General features: G+C 39.1%; 1 protein-coding gene across 2 annotated transcripts in view; it reads right to left on the bottom strand.

Annotated features, from left to right (window-relative positions):
- Positions 1 to 916: 916 nt before the first annotated feature.
- The window catches only part of TMX3 (thioredoxin related transmembrane protein 3), a 37,955-nt gene continuing 14,132 nt past the window's right edge, over positions 917 to 24,739 (bottom strand). For both annotated transcript variants that reach the window (XM_070778683.1, XM_070778684.1), the window contains 10 exons: positions 23,004 to 23,103; positions 22,256 to 22,333; positions 19,639 to 19,705; positions 18,119 to 18,217; positions 15,692 to 15,749; positions 15,440 to 15,493; positions 12,032 to 12,088; positions 7,057 to 7,186; positions 5,801 to 5,869; positions 917 to 4,312 (listed from right to left, as the gene is read on the bottom strand). In XM_070778683.1, coding sequence (XP_070634784.1) covers positions 4,052 to 4,312; positions 5,801 to 5,869; positions 7,057 to 7,186; positions 12,032 to 12,088; positions 15,440 to 15,493; positions 15,692 to 15,749; positions 18,119 to 18,217; positions 19,639 to 19,705; positions 22,256 to 22,333; positions 23,004 to 23,103 — 973 coding nt within the window. In that variant the 3' untranslated portion in view covers positions 917 to 4,051. The remainder of the gene's footprint in view (positions 4,313 to 5,800; positions 5,870 to 7,056; positions 7,187 to 12,031; positions 12,089 to 15,439; positions 15,494 to 15,691; positions 15,750 to 18,118; positions 18,218 to 19,638; positions 19,706 to 22,255; positions 22,334 to 23,003; positions 23,104 to 24,739) is intronic.

Here is a 24,739-nt window from a genome sequence, read left to right as displayed (position 1 = left end):
AGGATTCTTGCCTGGAGAATCCCATGGACAGAGGAGCCTGGAAGGCTACAGTCCATGGGGTCATAGAGTCAGACATGACTGACTGACACACTTATGCTAATTGTGTCTGTAACAGTCCTACTTCCAAATAAGGTCACATTCCGAGGTACCAGGGGTTGCAACTCCATTGTATGAATTTCGGGGGGACATATTTCAATCAGTAACATGGCTATTAATGCCGAATGAGAGAAGCTATTGGAATCTTATGAGCAGATAAATGCCACGATCCCCCTTAAATTATAAGAGGACACCTTTTGCTGCTCCTTTGATGCTGGGCTGCAGTCAGGAAGGCTGGAGCAGTGAAGCCTGGTGACGGCCTGGACGTGGCAGCCTGAACACAGATGGGTCATTCCTGCGCCAGAGACATTCTCATTAAGAGATATGCTCATAGTGTATCCAGTGTGAAAAATGCATGATCAAAATAAAGTTCTGTTTTTTCAATAATACACTCTCCCCATTTGATGCTACTTTAAAGAAGAAACCTTGAGGTTCTAGATTTTCACTTTATTGACAGTGAGAGTGAGGGGCTGGGTCTAAGACTACAATTTAGCAGTTGGATCAAGGACTCAAATCCAATTATTCTAGCTTTAAATTCTGCAATTAATACTTAATATAATCAGGTTTTACAAATACAAAATATATCAAACTCATGAATCTCAGGTTTTTCATCTTCTATATTAAAGAATTAATTATAACCTGATCTCTATCAAATTTGTTTAAATTTTTAAAAACTATGTTTCTATAATTACAAACTTACAATTAACAAGAGGGGAAAAAAATTACTTTGTTTAAGATGAGTCTCAACTGCCCTTTTTGCTTGCACAGAGAAAAATTTACATCCCAGACAACCAAAAGATAAATAGTAAAAATAAAATGGTTACATGTTTTCAATTAATTTATTTAGAAAAACGAAGGTTTACAATTGGTGCCTTAAGGCAGGAGATCATGAATTCAACAAGTTAGTATTAATAATACAGACTTTCAAAAACCTTTATAGATTAGTCCAAAGTAGAAAATTATTTTCTGCCCACTCTTGGACTCAGACACATTCAGAAAAAATATATATTTATAAAAATAAAATGGCAAACATAATCCCACCAATGAACTGATATCAGTTTGTCAGAATAACCTCTGTGTAATAAGAATAGCTGAGTGATTTTTCCCTGCCCTACCTCCATATCATATGAAGTGATGATGAAAATATTTACTTTTTGAAAAATAAAAAACATCCCTGAAACAAAACACAAGAAACAGTAAGAACAAATATCTGCTAAATAAAAACAGTGTAACTAATTGCTTTACTATTCATACAGCCTGTCCCAACTCAGCCTCTAGACTTCTGGCTCTTCATGTTATCTCTACTTCAGACACCAGGGAGCACATGTATGAAGAAGAAAATGGAAATCCCCGGTCTAATCCACCTAGATTTCAGATGGCAGTTTCAGAACTATTAATGCATACAATGAAGCAAAAAGGACTGCCAGCTATAATGAAGTGTGCTGCTGATAAAAACTCTCGCTGAAACATCTTTAAAAACTGTGAGCACCGGATTAAGCAACAGCAAGCATCTAGGATCCTGGATTTCAGAAGTTAGAAAGAGAACTTTATTGCAACTGAAAGAGAAGGCAGAAGTCCAACTTACTAAAGGATATTCCCCCTACTGACATGATCACAGTAAGACTTGTCACTGAATTAGGATGTTCAGTGTATCTATGTTCTACAAGATTCATTAAGAAACCTACCTTTATTTTGAAGAAATTTTTCCTAAAATGAAAACAGCATTCCTAGTAAACTCTGCTATCACACTAAAGGGAAAACCATACTAGTGAGCAAAACTTTTCAATTTGTTTTGTGAGGATACTGTGACAGTTATCTTAAACAAAAAGCAAAATTTAAAAAAAAAAATCACTTACAAACCATCTATACTTTTTGTTTCCCCAACATCACATTTTGAAAACACAAACAGAATATGAGGCAACAGTACAGAGTTGTGAAAAAGGTAACAAAGAACTAAGGCTTTAATAGATGAGAAAAATCTCAGAATACAAACGTCACTGAACTGTGTTGATACCTACTAAGCTTTGCTCTTTTTCTCTTACCTCTTTTGCTGTTTAATTTACAGGTGTGCTTGACAAAAGACAAAACCACGCCGATGATGGACCTGATAGTGATAAACATGAAGAAAAAAGCCGTGACATTCTCGCAACCTCCTCCTGTCGCTGGTAGTGGCTAAGCTCTAACTTCCCGGCCAGGCTGAGCCCGAGGATCTGTGTCTAACTAAGACTTTCACACACACAGAACAAAACAAGCCTATTCATACCTATTTTCCAAAAGACTCACTTGTTACTCGTTAGAGAGAAATTTCCTTATTAAATTAACAGTATCTAAATTCAATTTCCATTTAAGAATACCATTTCATTCTAGTGTTTCCTGCAATTTCCTGTGACTGCCTATGTGCTTCCATTATAAAAATGGTAATGATGAAGTACCAAATTTAAGAATAAATAATTATTATATACTAAAAGGTACAAGAAAGCAATTACAGGTGACTCCTTAGGACTTAAGACTCAAGAGCTTCAGATTAGTGGTGATCATGGCATCAGAGATAACCCTAGGCTGCCCTGGGGACCGCAGCCCTGAACAGCTTCAGTATCAGGACCATAAATTACATACTTTTAAAGTGATGAAACATTTTAAAATGTTTAATAATTCAATGAATAACCACTCAAATTACAGTCACTTAATAAAAATCCTAAACTTAGTTCAAAAATAAAGGTCTCAAAAATAAGCTAATCTATGATAAACATACCATACTATTATTTAAAAAAAAATACCAACTTTGCTCATTACTTAGGATAGAATTCCGATGTTATTCCATCATGGAGAGATGAAGGGTCACTGGCTGAAATGGGTAACACCTGGGAGGATGGAGAGAGCAACTGGCAGATCTCGACTCACCGGATGTGAATTTTCTTCATAGGCTGATTATGTCACTCATTATGAACAGGCACGCCCATAGCATAACATAACAGATGTCAGTAAATTCTGTATGTGTATATGTATGTGTATATATATACACACACCCACATACACACACATTAGATCGTAAGTTACCATAAAGTTACTAAACATAAACATAAAAATATATTACTAAGCAGCAAGAGCTTTTTATCAGAGAAAATTTTTAGATGAAATGCCAATATATAAAACAGAGAAACAAGAGTAGGCTGTTCTGGCTAAAGCAGGGGAGGCAGGAGTAACAAAGAGCCCTGCCCTTCCCGCAGCGCTGGCTGAGACATTGACTCAGTGTCCGAGCCATCATCTGAAATCACTGATCCAAGTAAATCCTGTTTACCCGGTGAAGATTAAACGTAAGACAATATAGGCCCACATTATAGGCCCCTATGAAAGTTCTATAATGCAACCGAGTATAAAGGTAAAAAGTAACAGTTCCTCTCCTTTAAAAATAATAACAAAATAAAATCACTATGCTATATAAAACCAAATTATCTCATAATCTTAATTTGATCCTTGGAAAAAGTTACTAGTTCTCTTTAAAGTGCCTAAATTTCAAAGACTTAATTTTGTCCATATAAATCTTATCCAAAACAGAGGAGAATGCATGGTGGGAGGTGGAGGTGTTATTTTTCTCTATCACACATGTATCTTCTACCTGACTGGCCGATTTAAATATTCTGCCCAAGAATCTTAGTTCTGTCACAGAATATTCAGATAGAGAAACATGCAAATGGAGCTGGTCTGGTGGAACATCATCTCCAAGGTAAACTCTGACGGAGTGTTCTGACTGACTGACTGGGACAAACTTCCCATCTCTTTGCTCCAAACATCTCCCCGTTTGTGGAAGGACTATTTTATAACCCATGCAGTTGATGTTAGCAAAATACAAATACCACGTTCTCTTCTGGAAAGGTCATGATTAAATGTCTAAATTCAATAAATAGACTCTTTTAATAATGTGAAATCCTATGGAACAGTCTATCCGAGCCGGGTCTCAATCCTTCTTCTTCTCTAGCACGTCTTTGGGCTCCTGCGGGGCGGGCAGCGGAGACGCCGCGCCCCTGGGCTGCGGGGGCTCGGGGCGCTCCGCCGGCTCCGGGCTGTCGTCGGGCTCGTTCTTGGACACTTCGTACCGCTCCTCTATGTAGCCGCCGTCCGCGTCGGCCGTGCAGATGCCGTAGCACATGATGCTGATGACGCCCAGGGGCAGGCCGAAGAGGAAGCAGCCCATCAGCGGGGAGCTCCTGAATATGGACTGTGGAGAAACAAGGAGGCCCCTGTGATGCCACCTGACACGGACACCGGCAAGGAACTTGAAAGCCGCTACAGAGTTCCGCCTCCTGCGGCCCTCCAACCTGCTTTTCGTTCCAATGAATCAATGTCAGTTTTTCTGCAGTAACTACCCCGTGAAAGGCACTTTAGACATTTTATATCCGTGTATGTGAGTATGTGGAGCCAAGCTATCTGCAGCAAAAAAGGGCACCAAATCCTCCATTTTGTTTTTTTTTTTTTTAATTGAAACTTTTTATTTTGTGTTGGAGGATAGCCGATTAACAACGCTGAGGATAGTCTCAAGTGGACACCAATCCATTTCCTTTTCAAACGACATTTGTTTTCCTCACATTAATCACAAAGCTCTTTGAGGTGGTTGTTATGTGCCAACAGCTTTACAGCCATATCCTGGCTTGAGAAGGCTGGTTATTTACCATAAGGAAGGTAATACTCTCTTCACATAACATTTTTTACTTGTCTGATTAGAAATTACTAAAATTAACTTAGTAATTTCCCTCAGATCCCAGAAAAGTAAAAGCAACATGAATGAGTTTTTCAACTATACTATAGTCTATGGATTGTGACTGTAACTCTTGAGAACTAAACAGACAAATTCAAAGCAGAGCAGGGTCACTTGGGAGTGAGATAATGGAAAACAGCATCACAGAGTCAAGGTGCTGCAAGCAAGAACAAGGCAGGCCGGGGTCCAGTGTGGGCTCAGACCGAGAAAATGTGAGAGGGACAGAGAACAGTGACGTGAGTCACTGGAAAAGAGGAGGAGAGTGATCAGTGCCGATCACTGCAGTTAACACTAATCATGCAGAGGTTCAGAGAGGACTTGGAGACAGGGCAGGAGGAAGTGAGCAGCAAACCACGTGGAGGCCACTCACACGCATGTGACCAGGGCCCAACCCATGGAAAGGTCACGAAAAATGGAAGGCGCAGGAGTAGGTCAGGATTAATAGCGGCAACTTCTCACCAGTGGAAGATCAGTTCAGTTTTAGTTGCTTTAGGCCACAATGAATGAAAACACCCAAGGGGTAGTTAAAATAGACAGTGAGAACTACGTTTAAGGCTTCAACAAATTTAGGGCTACTCTGCAGCCAAGCTGACAGCTGAAGCTGGGATAGTAAGAGAGATTTCCTGGACTTCTCAGCAAGAGGGTTTCAGATCCAAGGACTGAGAAGGGCAGGAGGAGGAAAGAAACTCTGAAAACACCAAGTCATGCTGTTAAGTTGAGCGATACTGAATTCCAGTTGCCTCACCAATCATACAGAAAAAAACAACTGGAGAAACTTAATTTTCATCTGATCAGTATCTTTTCTTAACATAAATATGTACTAGATCTCATCTTGTAAGATGTATTTTTATCAAATCCTTTGCAACTCCAGATTTTATTAATATCTTAGACAAAACCTATATCCCTATGATCTCAATTATCAATGACACTAAACACACTGTCACAACTTACCACAACAGTAGATTTGGCATCAAATACTATTCGTTTCAATCTCTGCAAAATGCTGTCACCTCCTTGGGCCTTAAAGTTAACAAGAAGAAACAAACTGTTATTTCAGTGCTATCATTTCATTCATCTGTTAGGTAATCATTCTTAGGATGGTAGGTCAAGAGTTGACGACAAAAGATTACACGGAGCACCTGAGAGTTGTGGAGTAAACCTTCCTGTTCTTTCCATCCCTCCCTGCTTCTGTCCTCCTGTATGAACACAGTCTGACTCTCCTCTGAAAACATGTCCTCCCTAGCACTCTGGCTGAGGCTGGCCCGCCCCGGGTGCAGGCCCGCCCTGTTTCTGAGTTTAGCTGAGCGTGGTAAGAGCTGCTGCAGGGTCTTTCCTGTCCTACAGGGAGAGCCTCCTCGGTGATGAAACCCAAAGGGAAACAGGGCTGGAAGGCAGAGGGGGCAAGATTCCTGACGGAAACCCATCCAGTTCCTTATTCAGCACCCCCTGAAGTCTGTTCCCTCCCCCAATCTCACTAACGGACACAGAAGGGTTCTTACTCACACAGGTGAGCCTCACTTGAACAAGTGTTACCTTTACAAACATAAAACCCTACTACGTGGTTAAGAGCATTCCCAAAGAAGAAATACTTGTTACTCTGTGAGCCAACTTTCAAATAGTTTGTGTAAAGCTGAAACCAGTCTCACAAAATAATTAAGTTTCATGAAAGCACAGAAGTTTCATATTTTCTCTTAAAAAAAGTTTAGATTATTCATTCATCATTCTGAGAAATGTTTTACAGAATTCTATTTGGAATAGTCCACTCAGGCTGGTTCTAAATACATTTCCTGATCTTTTAAAGAAACTGTGGCTTTATTCACAGGTTTTTTTTAAGAAAACTAATCCAAGTGACTATTCAACTGTATTTGTGAATCCAGATACTAAGAATTATTTAGTTCACCATCAGATGGCTCTGTCCCCCGCAGACCTCTCAGCCTCCACAGCCCTGACTCTTGACTCTACATGTCAAGCACCTCCCCGTCACTATGACAACCGGACATGCCCTCCCAACAGAGTCCCGCCCATCAGTGCCCTGGCCACTGACAGCCTGCGGAACTGATTCCACCTACAGTGAGAGAACTGGGGAGGACAGAGGTCTGCCCTACCCCGGGGGGAGGCCGAATCATCTTCTCAGAATCACAGGAAAAGAACTCATTTCTCCTCTACGTCCTCCCATCACCCCTTTGAAATTACAGTGAACAACTCACATCTACTGTGCCATCCAAGATGTTATTAATGAACTGGACCATGTCTTCTGCATTCTTAATCTGTCTATCTAGTAAAAAGTACTGTTGGTTTGAAGTATTCAGTACAACCACAGTTGGGACTTTCAATTCACTGAAAATAAAAAAAAAAAACAGAGAAGTCAAAATACATGTTAAACACAGAGACAACAAATATCCTGATGTTTGAATTAAATCCAAATAACTAAAAATACAAAAGGGAGCTATAATGGTTTTGCCTTCCTCTGTTTATATAATTTCAAATTGTGCATCAATTTAAAAAATAGCTAAATTAACATTTATGAGAATTGCTAGCATACAATATCAGATAGCTAAATATTTATGATTAAACCTAAAGATAAAAGTTAGTATGTATGAAGTGCCCGTTTCTGGGCAGCATAATTCCTTGCACAAGTCTATGTTAAACACCATCACTGTTAATCACACACAGCCCACTTCAGTTGAAGCGTTGTCTCCAGAGTCACTGCCTGTGGTCCACTCTGATGCTTTCCCACAATGCAGCTTAAAGCTAATATTTTTCATTTAAAGGTAAATAAAGGTGGGGGAGTTTGAGTAAACTCCAGGAGTTGTTGATGGACAGGGAGGCCTGGCGTGCTGCAGTCCATGGGGTTGCCAAGAGTCAGACACGACTGAGTGACTGAACTGAAGTGAAGTGAAGTCGCTCAGTCGTGTCCAACTCTTTGCGACCCCATGGACTGTAGCCCACCAGGCTCCTCCATCCATGGAATTTTCTAGGCAAGAGTACTGGAGTGGGTTGCCATTTCCTTCTCCAGGAACTGAACTGAAAAGGGGGAGGACTTATCTTATAAAAGCAATTAAATGAGAAAATTCAAGTTAAATATCCAGCACATCCCTTGTACAGAACAGCAGTTCAATAAACATAATTCCAAAGCCTCTCAACTTGCCACCACCCCACAGTACAATCACCCATCCTCCTGGGTGCTCCAGGGACATACTAGATGTCAATTCAGTTTGCAGACAAAAACCGTAACATAATATTACTAATGTGTCATTTACTTCAAATACTTTTTATCTTTTTCCCTTCAAGGATAGGACTTTGCATAATTATAGAAAGGGCCTTCATTCAGGTTAGGGTGAGTTGTGTGTCTATTTGTATCAGTTCATGGTTATTCGTGTGTCTATTATGGAAAAGCACAGAACTCTACAGTAGAAACAATTCACAGCCCTGTATGATCACCACATGAGTAACTGAGTCCAGGAGGCTGCTTTCTTGCTTAATAATCCTCAACCCCTCCCCACACCACATGCTTCTCCCAGGGAGACAATGTGCGCATCTTCGCGTGTCTCCATGATTGCCTCGAGCAGAGGATCTACCTGCCAAGTATGGGGACGACAGGGAGGCGAGGCCTGGACCTAACTGGCAGCCTGCAGCCACATGGGACTGTGCCCAGACAAGGTCAGCCAAGCCCAGACAAGCGAGAGAGAGAGAATAAATGATTACTGTTTTACACCAGTGGGTACTAGGGTACTTTATTATCCAGTATTATTAGGCAATAATTAACTGTGTAATTAAAAAATAATCTTAGCTTCATTCTTGTTCACAAAACCAGGAAACAACTTTTTGACTTATAGCAATTATCATTATATTGTATCAGTAGCAAAATTCTATTTTTATGGAATGAATTAAGAACCTGGTCTTCCTACAAAAATATACTTTATGAAGAAATTAAAATACACAGCTGAACTGGAAACAATATTTTCTGAGATAATTCAATTTGAATAATGATGAAAAATAACCCCTCATCCTATCTCACAGACACCTAATACAAAATAATTTAATACACCAAAGGTCTGAGAGGACCCTATTTCCTTGGAGAAAAAGTAAAAAACATAGTCAAAGCTACCGTGTTAAACTATCATGTAATATCATGTATTTTGCCCTAACTTAAAAACTTCTAGGCATAAATACTGATTAAATTCCACTAACGTATGTATCAGTACTGATGGTACAGTGGTGAGGAGCTTTTGGAGTTAGAGAAGTCTGGATTCGGGGCCTGGGTCTCTGACTTACTTGCTGGGCATCATTTGGCTTATTAGTTAACTTGAGTTTCTTCTAAGAAATTTCCATTTCCTCATCTATATAAAATGGAAAGAATAATAGTACTTACACCTTACTGAGTTGGCGTAAAAGTCAGAAAACACAGGCTGACCACCCAGTCCAGTGTTGGTCACAGAAGTGTTCATTGAGGACTTTCAATTACTATATAACCATCATTATATGCTTTCTCTCTTCTCTCAAAAAAAAAAACAAACTTCTAACCATAGCAGTAGCAAAACTTCTACTATCACATAACTCACATTAGAAATAATACTTCTGAAGGAATGTCCATCCATCTCTAGAAATTCTGAGTATTACCCAGAATCAAGATGTTTATCAGGCACAAACTGCTTTGGCCTCTTGCTCACAATGTTTTACTTCATCACTTTACTGGCTTGCCTCCAAGAACATTATAAAAAGTGGTTGTATTGAAATCCTCACTATACACAGTATTACAAAATCCTACAAAACACATTTCTACTGTAATATGGGGCTTCCCAGGTGGCGCATAGTAAAGAATCCGCTTGCCAGTACAGGAGACACGGGTTTGACCTCTGGGTTGGGAAGATCCCCAGGAGGCAGAAATGGCAATCCACTCCAGTGTTCTTGTCTGGAGAATCCCATGGACAGAGGAGCTTGGTGAGCGACGATCCATGAGATCTCCAAGAGTTGGACATGACTGAGCACATTATAATGTGCCCCCTTTATAAGATCACGCAGCATAGCAATTTCTCTTATGTCTCTACAGGGTCAACCGAACTCCTGTAATCAACAGTCATTTTATAGGTGATGGGAATGCGTAAACCATGTTTTTATACTTTGTATTGAGTATTAAAAATTCAAATAAGTACCTTTAATAATTGTATAGATACTTTATTTTCCTTTGTCTTAATTTCTTCATTATGTATTAAATCTGGTACTTTATATCTTTGGTAAACCCTCTCAAATTCTTACTGGAATAAGGATAATGCTGCTAAGTCACTTCAGTCATGTCCAACTCTGTGCGACCCCAGAGACGGCAGCCCACCAGGCTTCCCCGTCCCTGGGATTCTCCAGGCAAGAACACTGGAGTGGGTTGCCATTTCCTTTTCCAATGCATGAAAGTGAAAAGTGAAAGTGAAGTCACTCAGGCGTGTCCGATTCCTAGCGACCCCATGGACTACAGCCTACCAAGCTCCTCTGTCCATGGAATTTTCCAGGCAAGAGTACTGGAGTGGGGTGCCTTTGCCTTCTCCAAGGATAATGAATTGATTATAAATGAATAAAGCTACTTTACTTTGTAATTTTAAGATTATTAAGACATTTGCTCCCTGGAAGAAAAGCTGTGACAAACCGAGACAGCCTATTAAAAAGCAGAGACACATCACTTTACTGACAAAGATCCATATAGTCAAAGCTATGGTTTTTCCAGTAGTCATGTATAGATGTGAGAGTTGGACCATAAGGAAAGCTGAGCACCAAAGAATTGATGCTTCTGAACTGTGGTATTGGAGAAGACCCTTGGACTGCAAGATCAAACCAGTCAATCCCAAAGGAAATCAATCCTGAATATTCCTTGGAAGGACTGATGCTGAAACTCCAATACTTTGGCCGCCTGATGCAAAGAACTGACTCCTCTGAAAAGACCCTGATGCTGGGAAAGATTGAGGGCTGGAGAAGTGGACGACAGAGCATGAGATGGTTGGATGGCATCACCGACTCAATGGACATGAGTTTGAGCAAGCTCCGAGAGTTGGTGATGGACAGGGAGGCCTCGTGTGCTGCAGTCCATGGAGGCCAAAAAGTCAAGCACCTGAACTGAACTGAACGTTGTAATTTTAGGCTCTGGAGGGATTTCCCCATTTTCACGCCTGTGCTCTTTTTAAGACCCATTTTCCAAACGCTCGTGTGTCTGCCTATTGCTCCCTGCCTGAAATGACCTCTCTGCGTTCTTCATTCAGCTACCTTCTCATTCTTTAGAACTTCTCTTAATTACTGCCTCCTCTGGCAAGCATTTTCTGAGCCCCTGCGCCTTCTGTGTGTCAGGATGAGGGCGGCAGTGGGGGGTTTCTCACATTCTCAGACAGTCTGCAACCATCATCCTGTCTAACCAAGCAAACTGGAAACATCTGAAGACAGGGACTCCATAATCTACTCACTTTTTTGCATCAACAGTGCAGTGCCAAACACAGCGTGTGACATACAGCAAATACTCACTAAATGTCCACTGAATCTAATAGGCTTTCATTTGAAATTTATTACTTTGGTATAGGTTTGGTAAATGTTTTCTAATATCAACTTTCTGAAGTGACAAATCATATCTTAATACCATAAGCATAATCAGTATTATTTTAAAACTGCATAGTTTTCCTATAAAGTCTGTTAAAATAAATTCTTTTAGAATAGTAATTAATCCCTGAATGCTAAAAATTTTCTAATTAAGTTTTATTCATTAAAACTGAATTAAGGTGCATTTTAGACAGAAACTACAAAGTTTACAAATTTTTGAATGATGATATTCTTTCCAAAATACTATGTTATCAACATTAAAATGGGAGTATATTTTTAGAATAGAGAATTTTAAAGTTTAGTAAGTTTCAAACACAGATTTTAAAACCTAAAGTAAAATATTTAACGGGAGTGTATCTTTACTAACATATACAAAGGTTTGCTTTCTTTCAGCTATTAGTCCTTCTGCCTGTCTTTGAAAAACAGAAATTTAAAAACTAATAGTCAGGACTGCCCTGGTGGTCTGATGGTCAGGACCCCACACTCCTACTGCAGGGGGCATGCGTTCAAACCTCGATCGAAGAACTAAAATCCTGTAAGCCACACAGTGTGGCCAAAACAACAAAGAAGAGTTGGTAACAAAATCATTGAGTCATTTAGCATTTTACTTACTCCATCAGCAAGGTATTTATATAGTCATTTCCATCCATATGGCCAAACTGAAAATCCCTAATCAACAACCAAAAAGAAGAGAGATAAAGAGAGCAATGTTAAATATTAATATACAAAAAAAGAATAAATACAAACCACTGAATTTATTGTTTGCTAAGCATGTAAATACTGTAAACATATAACATATAAATTATATACAATAAATATTAAAAAGTGTCAATTCTACTAGCTTTGGAGATACAAACACAATATAACAAGAAAATTTTAAAGACATTTCTATTTTGTTTCATACTATGTAATAGGAGAAATAAATATATATATATAATTGACACATCATTGAGAGACTCAGCATAAAAAAGGTACAATATGTAATGTGACAGATTTACACTGACTGTCTTATGACAAACTGACTCAGCACACAGGAAAAATACTACCTATTTTTTAGGTTCCATTTACTTTGAGTTCTTGTTAAAATCATCATCTTTCTGCATCTGATTTGTAGCTGCTCACTGAACTGTACCTCAAATGCATGACTAAACAGGCAATCTCATTTTACTGGGCTTTGCTTTACTGTAGTTCCCAGATCGACGAAGGCAATGGCGACCCACTCCAGGACTCTTGCCTGGAAAATCCCATGGATAGAGGAGCCTGGTGAGCTGCAGTACATGGGGTCCCTAAGAGTCGGACACGACTGAGTGACTTCACTTTCACTTTTCACTTTCACGCACTGGAGAAGGCAATGGCAACCCACTCCAGTCTTCTTGCCTGGAGAATCCCAGGGATGGGGGAGCCTGGTGGGCTGCCGTCTCTGGGGTCGCACAGAGTCAGACACGACTGAAGCGACTTAGCAGCAGCAGCAGCAGTTCCCAGATAGTATGCTTTTTTCCTTTTTTCACCTTAACAAATTGAAGTTTCTTGCAACTCCGTTGAGTGAGTCTATCAGTGCTATTTTACCAACAGTATTTGCTCATTTTGTGTCACATTTTTAGTAATTCTCACAATATTACAAATTTTTTCATTATTTTTATATCTGCTCTGATGATCCGTAAGCAGTGATCTGTAATGTTACTGCTGTGATTCTGGGGCGCCATGAACTGTGTCCATGTAAGACTTCCAATTTAAGTAATAAATGTTATGTGTGTTCTGACTTCTCCACCAACCAGCCATTCTCCCATCTCTCTCCCTCTCCTCTGGCCTCCCTGTTCCCTGAGACACAACAATGTTGAAATCAGACGGGGTAATCACCCTACAATGGCCTCTAAATGTTCAAGTGAAAGAGTCCCGTGTCTCTCACTTTAAATCAAAAGCTATAAAAGATCCAGTTCAGAAAGGGAGGGAAGTTGAAGGTTGAGATAGGCTGAAAGCTAGGCCTCTTGCAGCAAAATAGTCAGCCAAGTTATGAATGCCAAGGGAAAGTTCTTGAAGGAAATTAAAGGTGCTATTCCAGTGACTACACAAATGGCAAGCAAGTAAAACAGCCTTATTACTGATACGCAGAGTTTGGGGGTTTCTGGATAGAAGATCAAAGCAACTACAACATTTCCTTAAGCCAAAGCCTAACCCAGAGCAAGGCCCTAACTCCCTTCAGTTCAGTAGAGGCTGAGAAAGCTGAAGAAACTGGGAAGAAAATTTGAAGCCAGCAGAGGGTGGTTTATTAGACTTAAGGACAGAAGCCTACTGCATGACAGCAAAGTGCAAGGTGAGGCAGCAAGAGCTGATGCAGAAGCCACAGCAAGCTACCCAGATCCAGCTCAGATCATTAATGAAGGTGGCTGCATCAAACTAGAGATTCTCAGTGTAGATGCAACAGCCTTCTGTCGGAAGAAGATGCCATCTAGGACTTTTGGAGCCAGAGAGGAGATGTCCATGCCTGGCTTTTAAACCTTCAAAGGACAGGCTGACTCTTGTGAGGGGCAAACATAGTTCATGACTCTAAGTTGAAACCAATGCTCATTTATCATTTTAAAAATATTAAAAGTTTTTAAGAATTATGCTAAATCTACCCTGCCTTTTTATGACAACATAGCCTGGGTGTAGCATATCTATTTACAACATGGTTTGATAATATTTTAGGCCCTACTGTTGAGACCTACTGCTCAGGAAAACAAAAAAAAGATTCAAACTATCTGCTGATTGACAATGCACTTGGGTCCCCCAAGAGCTCTGATGGAGAGATACAATGAGATGAATGTTGTGTTCCCTCCTGCTAACGTTAACACAACACCCATTCTTCAGCCCTCTGACTCTCAAGTCTTCTTAGGGAAGAAGCACATTTCCTAAGGCCACAGCTGCCACACACAGTGACAGATCTGGTGGATCTGGGCAGAGTCAACTGCAAACCTCCGGCAGGGAGTCACAATCCTAGATGCCACTGAGAGCATTCATGATTCATGGGGAGAGGTCAAATATCGACACCAAGAGGAGTTTGGAAGAGGCAGATTCCAACCCTCAGAGACGATTCTGAGTCGTTCAACATTTCAGAGAAGGAAATGACTACTGATGTAGTGAACAGTCAGAAAACTAGAGTTAGGAATGGAGCCCGAACTGCTACAATCCTGTGATAACATATGAGTGGATGAGGAGTTGCTTCTTATGGATGAGCAGAGAAAGTGGTTCCAGGAATCTACTCCTGGGGAAGAGGTTACCAAGACTGTTGAAATCACAACATTTAGAGGACTCAGAATATTACATAAACTTAGCTGACAAAGGAGCAGGGTTTGAGAGGATCACTTCAGATTCTGAAAGATGTTCTAATGTGGGCAAAATGCTGTCAATGCTATGGAGAAATTGTTCAGGAAAGGAAGAGTTGATCCATGAGGCAGATGTTATTGTTCTATTTTAAGAAAAAGCCACGGCCACCCCAATCTCGACCACCCTGGTCAGTCAGCAACCTTCAACACGGGGGCAACCTTCCACCAGCAAAAAGATTACAGCCCACTGAAGGATAGGGTAATGATTGTCATTTTTAAAGTATGGACATTTTTTCAGACACAGTGCTGCTGCACACTTAACAGACCACAGCATATATCAAAACATAATTTTTATATGTACTAGGGAAACAGAGATTCCGTGTGACTTGCTGTACTGCAGTGGTTTGGAGCCAAGTCCACAACACCTCTGAAATATATGCTTGTATATGGGCATGTTTTCTTACCACATACCTACCCTAAATCCTAACAAGATGCAGGTATGATTCAAATTAGAAGGTTTTTTTTTTTTCTAACTTGTAAGACATATATCAACAAACTTCAAGTCCAAACAATTCATAGTGAAATGCAACATGCTGTAATTCATTTCAGCTCCTTGATTCATCTTTTAAAGTATGGAATACACCTTACTTTTGCTTTACTGTATTACAAAATATAATGAAATAAAGATAATGGAGCTTTCCAGAATGCAAACACCTACCTGTGGAACTGGTCTCTGTAATCTCTAGCAACTTCCTGAATAATTGATTTTAATCTGTAAGAAAATAAAAAACACATGAACATTCCATCTTGTCAACTTGAAAAAATAAAATTATTCAATTATAGTATCTGCTGCTTTATCTAATGTTTAATGCTGCAGGAAAAGTAACATACCATATCAATTTATCTGAAGGCCATGTAAAGTCTGAACTGGATGATAGCTGAAGCTTAAAACTATTTCAAGGCACTATACCTGGTATGTTCAACTGATGTATTTTTCTCATCAATTACTGCAATAGCCACAAGCTTTCCTGAAATGAAGAATGACATATCTAAATTCTATAGTCCTAATTATACAAACTTTCCAATTATTACTGTACTTACGAACAGGAAAATAGTATATAGCTTATAAATCCAATTCCAATTGTTTTAAACGTATTATGTTTAACAGAGTGAAACCCTGAATTATTTAACATCAAGTGATAAATTCTAACCTACCTCCAACCCCCAAAATATAAATATCAATTAGTGAGTGAAAGTCGCTCAGCTATGTCCGACTCTTTGTGACAAGGAGTATGTCAAGGCTGTATATTGTCACCCTGCTTATTTAACTTATACGCAGAGTACATCATGAGAAATGCTGGGCTGGAGGAAGCACAAGCTGGAATCAAGACTGCCAGTAGAAATATCAATAACCTCAGATATGCAGATGACACCACACTTATGGCAGAAAGTGAAGAAGAACTAAACAGCCTCTTGATGAAAGTGAAAGAGGAGAGTGAAAAAGTTGGCTTAAAGCTCAACATTCAGAAAACTAAGATCATGGCATCTGGTCCCATCACTTCATGGGAAATAGATGGAGAAACAGTTTAAACAGTGGCTGACTTTATTTTTCCGGGCTCCAAAATCACTGCAGATGGTGGTTGCAACCATGAAATTTAAACACACTTACTCCTTGGAAGCAAAGTTATGACCAACCTAGGCAAGAATGTTAAAAATCAAGAGACATTATTTTGCCAACAAAGGTTCGTCTAGTCAAGGCTATGGTTTTTCCAGTGGTCATATATGGATGTGAGAGTTGGACTGTGAAGGAAGCTGAGCGCCGAAGAATTGATGCTTTTGAACTGTGGTGTTGGGGAAGACTCTTGAGAGTCCCTTGGACTGCAAGGAGATCCAACCAGTCCATCCTAAAGGAGATCAGTCCTGGGTATTCATTAGAAGGACTGATGTTGAAGGTGAAACTCCAATACTCTGGCCACCTGATGCGAAGAGATGACTCATGTGAAAAGACCCTGATGCTGGGAGGGATTGGGGGCAGGAGGAGAAGGGGACGACAGAGGATGAGATGGTTGGATGGCATCACTGACTCGATGGACATGGGTCTGGGTGGACTCCAGGAGTTGGTGATGGACAGAGAGGCCTGGCATGCTGCATGCAGTTCACGGGGTCACAAGGAGTTGGACACGACTGAGCGAGTGAACTGAACTGGACTATACAGTCCATGGAATTCTCCAGGCCAGAATACTGGAGTGGGTAGCCTTTCCCTTCTCCAGGGGATCTTCTCAACCCAGAGATCAAACCTATGTCTCCTGCATTGCAGGCAGATTCTTTACCAGCTGAGTCACAAGGGACGCCCAAGAATACTAGACAGGGTAGCCTATCCCTTCTCCAGTGGATCTTCCTGACCCAGGAATTGAACTGGGGTCTCCTGCATTGCAGGCAGATTCTTTACCAACTGAGCTATCAGGAAAGCCCCAATAATGGTAAATATTTAACAATTCATATACTCAAACTGCATTCTTTCACACAACTCACAAACTGATGAAAGTTAAGTATTTTGTTGAAAATTAATACAAACTAACAAAGCACTTCTTCCTAACACGTGGTTGGCTTCTTATAATTTTTGTAGTTTATATCTATTTGAGACCATTCAGCTAGTTTCTTACAGCTTTCTTTCTGTATCTATATTTATATTTGCTTTGCTTATCATTTTCGAGCATGTAACTTCAAGAAACCATGCCAACCACCCTTATTTTCCGCACAAGTAGAAGTGTGCTTTCAAAGGTTGTCATTACTTGTATTCCAAATTCTATTACAAAATCAGTCTTCTGAGGACAGGTTTCTGGTGGTTATTTTTCTTATTTCCTTATTATCCAGGCTCTGTTTTCCCTGTCACTACTGATTCTTTAACGAACACTTTCATGTTGTTGCTAAGTCGCTTTAGTCACATCTGACTCTGTGCAATCCAATAGACATCAGCCCACCAGGCTCCCCTGTCCCTGGGATTCTCCAGGCAAGAAGACCGGAGTGGGTTGCCATTTCCTTCTCCAATGCATGAAAGTGAAAAGTGAAAGTGAAGTCCCTCAGTTGCGTCAGACTCTTAGCGACCCCATGGACTGCAGCCTACCAGGCTCCTCTATCCATGGGATTTTCCAGGCAAGAGTACTAGAGTGGGGTGCCAACGCCTTCTCCGAACGTACCCTTTCTAGCTAATCTTTATTCCACATGTATGTTCTTTGGTAATATTCATCTATATTCTCATAAAGTTGAACTGGCATTCAGGTCTGAAAGAAGGAATGATATTATGAAATAGAAATTAAAAACTCATTTCCTACAGATTTATGTAATCAGCTAAGGAAAAGCTTTGTAGAGTGATGGAGAGTTGTACATATGCTGTTACCAGTGTCTCCAAGTTCATACAAGAGGAAGCCATCCATCGTAAGGTAATTCTGAAACCTCTCCCTGTTGATCCAAGATGACAGATCACCATCTTCATACTCTTTAAAACAAAGTTAATAAATTAGAGTACAAATATGACATTAAAATGTTTACAATGTTTAATCTAGCAATATTTATAAAATGCCTGACACAGGACCATAATCTTAAAATCACGAACTTCATTTTTAGAAAGCTATTCGAAGCAAACAATCAAATGTAAAAAGAGGATTAATACACAAAACAATTCATCATTATAGCATCATTAACACAGCAAAAGATAAATAAATAAAAATATAGGAAATAACTGAAATACCCTAAACAGGAAGTAATTTAAATCATTATGGTACACAGTGAGGAAGGCCATTTATACATTTTTAAAAATTACAATAATTAAGGGGTGAAGCAGGTGACAAAATAATACAACATGACTGTAATACTGCCAAAAATGCAGTATGTAAGAAAACTGACAGAATGATAAAATGAAGGCACATATATACTCCTACTACATAGTTTTCCTGGGCTCATGATTATTCTTGGATGATGTCCTTATAGACAATTATTTTACTCTAATTTCTTTGCTCTTCTGTATTTTATGACATCCTTTTTCTTATGTAAAACAAAATCACATATAACATCAAACACAGTATTTTAGCCCTTTTCTAACATCATATACTTCCTCTGACAGGAAATATAATATCCAAGATAATTCTGTCCTAATTAGAAATTTAAGTCTGAAAAATGATCACAACTGCATGAAAAAGCAGCTGATGGAAACGCCTACCAACGTGTTTGAAGGAAGACTGGATTTTATTGACTTCTTGAAAGATGTGCTTTTTCGGTCACTTGCTAAACAGAACGTTTTCAAGTTATCACACCTATAAAATGAGTAATATGACACAAATCTGAAAGCATTTATGGATTCAGATTGATGACTTAGGAGAGTAAACATAAAACCAGAAGTTGATCACTGGGTCACAATCTCCACTCCAGGTCAAATTTTCTGAAGATTATACATGAAAGTGATAAAACTAAAACTCATTAGGAAATATACCACGCCCTCTGAGCTTCATCCCCATGCTCCTGACATTATCAACAACAATGAAAAGGCAGGAGAAGCAGGCTTCACTGTGGAAGATGGCTTATTTCTTCCACTTCTTTGTGTGTCTCAAATGTCAGACCCTTTTAAAATGAATTCTGAATATTTTAAAGTAATGTAGAGAAACTGCATAGAGCTCATTTCTAAAGAAGGCAAATGATTTGATTTAAAAAAAAGAAAAAGAAACTTATTGTAAGGAAACTCAGAATGAAAGACCACTGAGTGGAAAACATGAAGCTGAAGGGTAAGAAAACCCAGCAGTCACTGAGCTAATGGGTTTTGTGAACAGTAGGTGCATCTGACAGCAACATCTAAGGCATGTAATAGACACAGCATTTTAATCATAAGCTGTTTTGTTTTACATCAGTTAAAATGCTGGAACTTACCATCATAAACAAAATAGGTTTCATCTTTGAAAACAAGCACGGCAGGCATCTCTTTCAGGGTCACATACTGCATAAACCAGAAGAGTAAATGAGTTTGACAGTTAAAATTTTTCAGTTGGTCACCATGAGTTTTAAAAGTTTTGAAAGATACTTGGGGGAAAACTCACAATGCTAACAAAAAAATTACAAATGGTTAAAAAGAACACAATCAATCTCAAGCTCATTCAGTGACTGGACTTGTTACCTCTTGATACATCCCCTGGTACGTGCCCTGTCTGCTATGGAGGAACCATGGAATATTCTTAGAGTTGCTAACAGACAAAGATATCACAAGAAGTGGGGTCCAGGCGGCACGCTGAAATGGCAGAGGAGCTGGGGCAGAAGTAGCAGGCAGCACAGGCCCATCCTCCCCCCAACTGTGAACCCAGGAGGCATCACTACCTCACTGGAGAATAAGAGATGCTAACATATGGGAGAGGCGAGAACAGGCTTAGACTGGTTCATGAATGAGAACTCATAATGGCAATAAATAAGAAGAAATTCATTCAGTGGGTGCCTGCTTCTTAGCCCTGTGCTGTGCTTAGTCATGTCTGACTCTCTGCGACCCCATGGACTGCAGCCCGCCAGGCTTCTCTGTCCATGGGGATTCTCCAGGCAAGAATACTGGAGTGGGTTGCCATGCCCTCCTCCAGGGGATCTTTCCAACCCAGGGATAGAAGCCAAGGTCTCCTGCATGGCAGGTGGATTCTCTACCCGCTGAGCTACCAGGGGAGCTGTGTTGTACTAATTTCAAAAGAGAAAAATTACAGAAGAGAAATCAGCATCAGAGCAGGAAAGATGTAACTTGGGTAAGCCACAGAGAATTACTACATGACATAAAAATGAACAAATTAGTAGATGACTAATAAAAATAATAAAAGGAAGGACAGCTGTCCTGGAAAGATTAAAAGGGAGGGAGGTATGTCTCAGGTGATACAGAATGATCTGGTTACAATGCATTAAAAAATTCCACAGCACCATGAAGACAGCCACTGAAGGGCAGCGGTAAAGCCCTCAGGAGAGGCTCTGCCATCAAGCACGCCACTAGTCACCCATCCATACTGATGCTCTCGGAGCAGTTCAGAACATCCCATGTCTCTCCCTTCCAAGGGCATCCCTGAGTCAGCCATTCCTGAAATCACACACCTGTGAGGCACCTATCCCCATTACTCCTCTGAAACCATTTCTCTTAAAACCATCAACTACCTCCACGGGGACAAACACCACTGTTCCTTCCTCAAGTTGGTGTTTCACAAGCATCTTGCACAACTGGCCACTCTTCTCTTACACACCTTGTATCCTGGCTTCCCTTTCACCTTGTTTTCCTACTTTACTGGTGAGTTTTTCTCATTATTCTCTGCTGTCTTTAGGACCCGGGACCTTTTACCCACCACCCTCCCCAAATTTGCACTCCATGTTTGAGAAGTTTATTTTATTATTTATGCGGCTGTGACTTAACTCCCAACCCTTATATCCAACAATTTATTTGATGTTTGTACTTGGATGCTTAGTATGTCAAATTAAAATAAACCTTCAAAACTCGATCTTTCCTCCCATACTCTTAACTTGTTCCTTCCCCAGTATTCCCAAGCTCCTAAGTAACACTACCAGCTACCTACCCAGTTGTTCAAACCAAAAACCTAGAGTCATCCTTTTATTAAATTACTAAAGCACCTCTTTATTTTGCAACTGAACAATTCAAAGTCACAGCTAGAGTCTTTTCATGTTTGAACCTGAACAACTATTTCTCAATCAAAATGAATTACAACCAAGAGAACACGTATAATGACTTATTATTCATCTCTTTTCCTCTAGGGCAAGCTCAAACAATTCCATCTCCAAACAATTCTCTCCTTCTCCCTAATTCTTTTACTACCTTTCAAGACTAAATCCTAGATTGTTTCAAGAGCTTAACTGATGTTCCTGATTGAGTCTCATTCTGATCCAGTCCCTTTTGCACTTAGCAGAGGAATGTCCTTAAAACAGACTTGAGACCAAGTCCTTCCCTAGCCCTTCGCACGCGTGGCCATGATCTGCAAGGCTTCCACTGGCCTCTACCTCCCTCTCGTCTTTCTCACTGCAGTACAGCCGCAGTGGCGACCGCTGTCACTCCACTACGCCGGGCAGGCTCTCATCCAGGGCATTTGCATCCCCTGGTCCTTGTTTCTGGTTTACTTTGGCCACAGACCTGTGTGTGGCTCCTTCATGTCCCGTAAGTCCCAGTTCAAATATATTTTCTCCTCAGACAGATACTTCTTGATCAACCAGTCAAGAGCAGCCATCCCACCTCTAAATGACTACACTGCTGCTTTTTTTTTTTTTAAGCAGTTATGATATCTTGTTCACAGCTTTGTTTCCCGAGGACCCAAGCACAGAAAGACTCATCTACAATACTGAAATTTAATCCACTTCCCCATCCACAAGAACATAACCTCTACCGTATGAGGGTCCTGATGACTTTGGTTGTCATCAATAATCCAGGACTTAAAACTGTGCATGCCACAATGATTAAAGAACAATCAACAGTTGTTGAATATACATATTAACACATTACTTAAAATTCAACTTAAAATATTACCGCAGGGACGACTTCTTCTGAGGCAGAAAAGAAGTATGTATATACAATTAATTCTGAAGCAGCATCAATGTATTTCTCCTGTGAAGATACAAACAGAAAAAAGGTAACTTTTAAACAGTAACCAAGATCAAAATTCATTCCTCATTAAACATTCAGAGCAAGTAGTATCATTGCTAAGTATTAATAGATCACGACAATTTGCTACCTTAAATCCTTTCATTTGGAAAGATTAAACATAAATAAACTGTTTCTTAGGCAAAAGACCATTATAACTAAGTGCTTTTATATGCCTTCAAATAATGTTCATTAAATAAAACAAGCTCAAATTACATTTATTAATTTGCTAATGAAGAGATAAGTGCATGTCCACACATGCAAACATACACATACATGTATACAATAATCTTAAAACAGTGAGCTTTTGCCTATTACACTCAACTGCATGTTGCAGTCTCAAAGTCTCAAAATGCTGAAAAGCAATACAGAATTTAAATAAATAGGTCAAGAACAGAAGAAAGACTAAGGTAGGCCACATCCACCCACTTTTTACTCAATTGTTTCATGAAGGCAAATACTATAGAGGGTATATGACAAAGTGCTTTTATTATAAAAACACTTAGATTGAACTGAAGTATTCCTAATAACGATGAAATAAGTCCTGAGTTTTTCAAGAAAGTCTTCATTATACAGAAAACTAAATTATAATACATTCTGTTCTTATGGATTAAAAAATAAAATCATTTGATACCTTCAGAGGTGACTCTCCACCTATATAAACAAAAAATACACGATGTCTCTTCTGCATATGTTCAAACATTTGCTGACTAGGAAGTGGCCGAATTAGAGCCCTGTTTGAAAATAGAACAAATGAAAAAAACCTTGTACTTGAACTAAAAGTAGTACATACTTTATTTCTATTTATGTCAGCCCATCATGTCTAATGTCACAAACTTTTATTACTGTATGAATTGCCTTTTAAGTATATCATTCAATCCACATAAATCTTATAAACTATAGCCCATGACCACTATTAAAATACAGTACCTACAATTTGATCTACCAGTTTAAAAAATAAGCTTTAAATATGTCCCTCTGGAGAATATCACCTTAACCAATGTTTGGATAGGCAAAGATGGGACTATAATCCATTTAGAATCCTCAGCTAAAAATAAAACCATCCACGTGAGAGGTAATTTTTTTTCTCCCTTTCAAAAGATCATTCACACAAACACACTGTGAAATATACTATTCTAGGAGTTAATAACATTATATTTAGAATGTTTATGTCTTACTCTGTCCATTTAAATGCTATGTAGTTTTAAAACACTCTATAAAGATTAAAATCTAAAATGTTCCTAAGTATGTTATTCTTCTAGGGAAAAATAAAATGGAAAATGGTAGCATATAAGAATTTTATGAAAACAAAACTGTAAGAAGTTTTATTATATATTTCAAAGCCAAATAAACTGAGAAATGAACTACATCAAAGGTGACTATAAAACATATGACTTATGAAATATTATTAAAAGCTAAGAGGCAGTCTGCTTCTAAATGTGGTCTATAAGATTTTTATTCCATCACATTTGCAAAAAGAACAAAATGTATTCTGCAAAGGCAAACATATTTTCAAAATGCACAGTTCTTTAAATGCATTGCATCACTCTATTCTAGTCTCTATTTTCACCCGTGAGTAATTAACTGGTAAGTGACGCAACTCCAGAAGTGATTCTTGAAATTTCCTTTGCAGTAGATTCAGTCCTGGTTACATCAGGAGAAGGCCATCTTAAAATTGCCAAAACATAAAGACTAATCTAAACCACAGGGGAATAAAGTAACACTAACAGAGACCCCCTCATGTAATATAAAGTGACCTCAAAATTATTCACAAAGCAAATAAAATGAAACATGCAATCAGTAAGAAAATACAGTAAAAATTATACTTTATCAAAGCTTTGCAAACTTTAATATTCAAAGATCATTCCTAATTCTGTGTCTTTTCTCAAATAATTTAAGCTAGATAGTATCATGCCACCCAACAAATCTACCCCAGTATTTCAATTTAACTTAAAAATATTTAGAGCTATCAATATATTACATCCTGTCAAACTCATAAGCTACTATATTTTCAAAGTAACCTACTTTGATAAATGTTCTCTTCAAGAAGTTATACATAATCCCACTAAACAATTATATGCACCAACTTTCTATATATGCCAGCAAGATGTAAATTAAAAAAAAAAAAATCACCAGATTCAAACCAAAAGGAAAGACAAAATTCATTTTTTTAGCAGTAAAACTTCAGAGATCTGAAACTCAAAAAGATCTCTGGGTTCTAATTACATTATATTCTAAGCAAAATGTGCAACAATACCTCACAGCTGGCATACAGGAGCATGTGAAAGATGAGGGAAAGAATCTTAGTTACATCTCAAAAGCATCTTCACGTATCACAGGCTAGGGATTAAAGTCTAAGACTATTCAGAA

This window comes from Bos indicus, chromosome 24 (genome assembly GCF_029378745.1).
Source record: "Bos indicus isolate NIAB-ARS_2022 breed Sahiwal x Tharparkar chromosome 24, NIAB-ARS_B.indTharparkar_mat_pri_1.0, whole genome shotgun sequence".
Taxonomy (NCBI): domain Eukaryota; kingdom Metazoa; phylum Chordata; class Mammalia; order Artiodactyla; family Bovidae; genus Bos; species Bos indicus.
The sequence above is the reverse complement of the archived record's forward strand: the minus strand, read 5'-3'. Positions and strand labels throughout refer to the sequence as shown.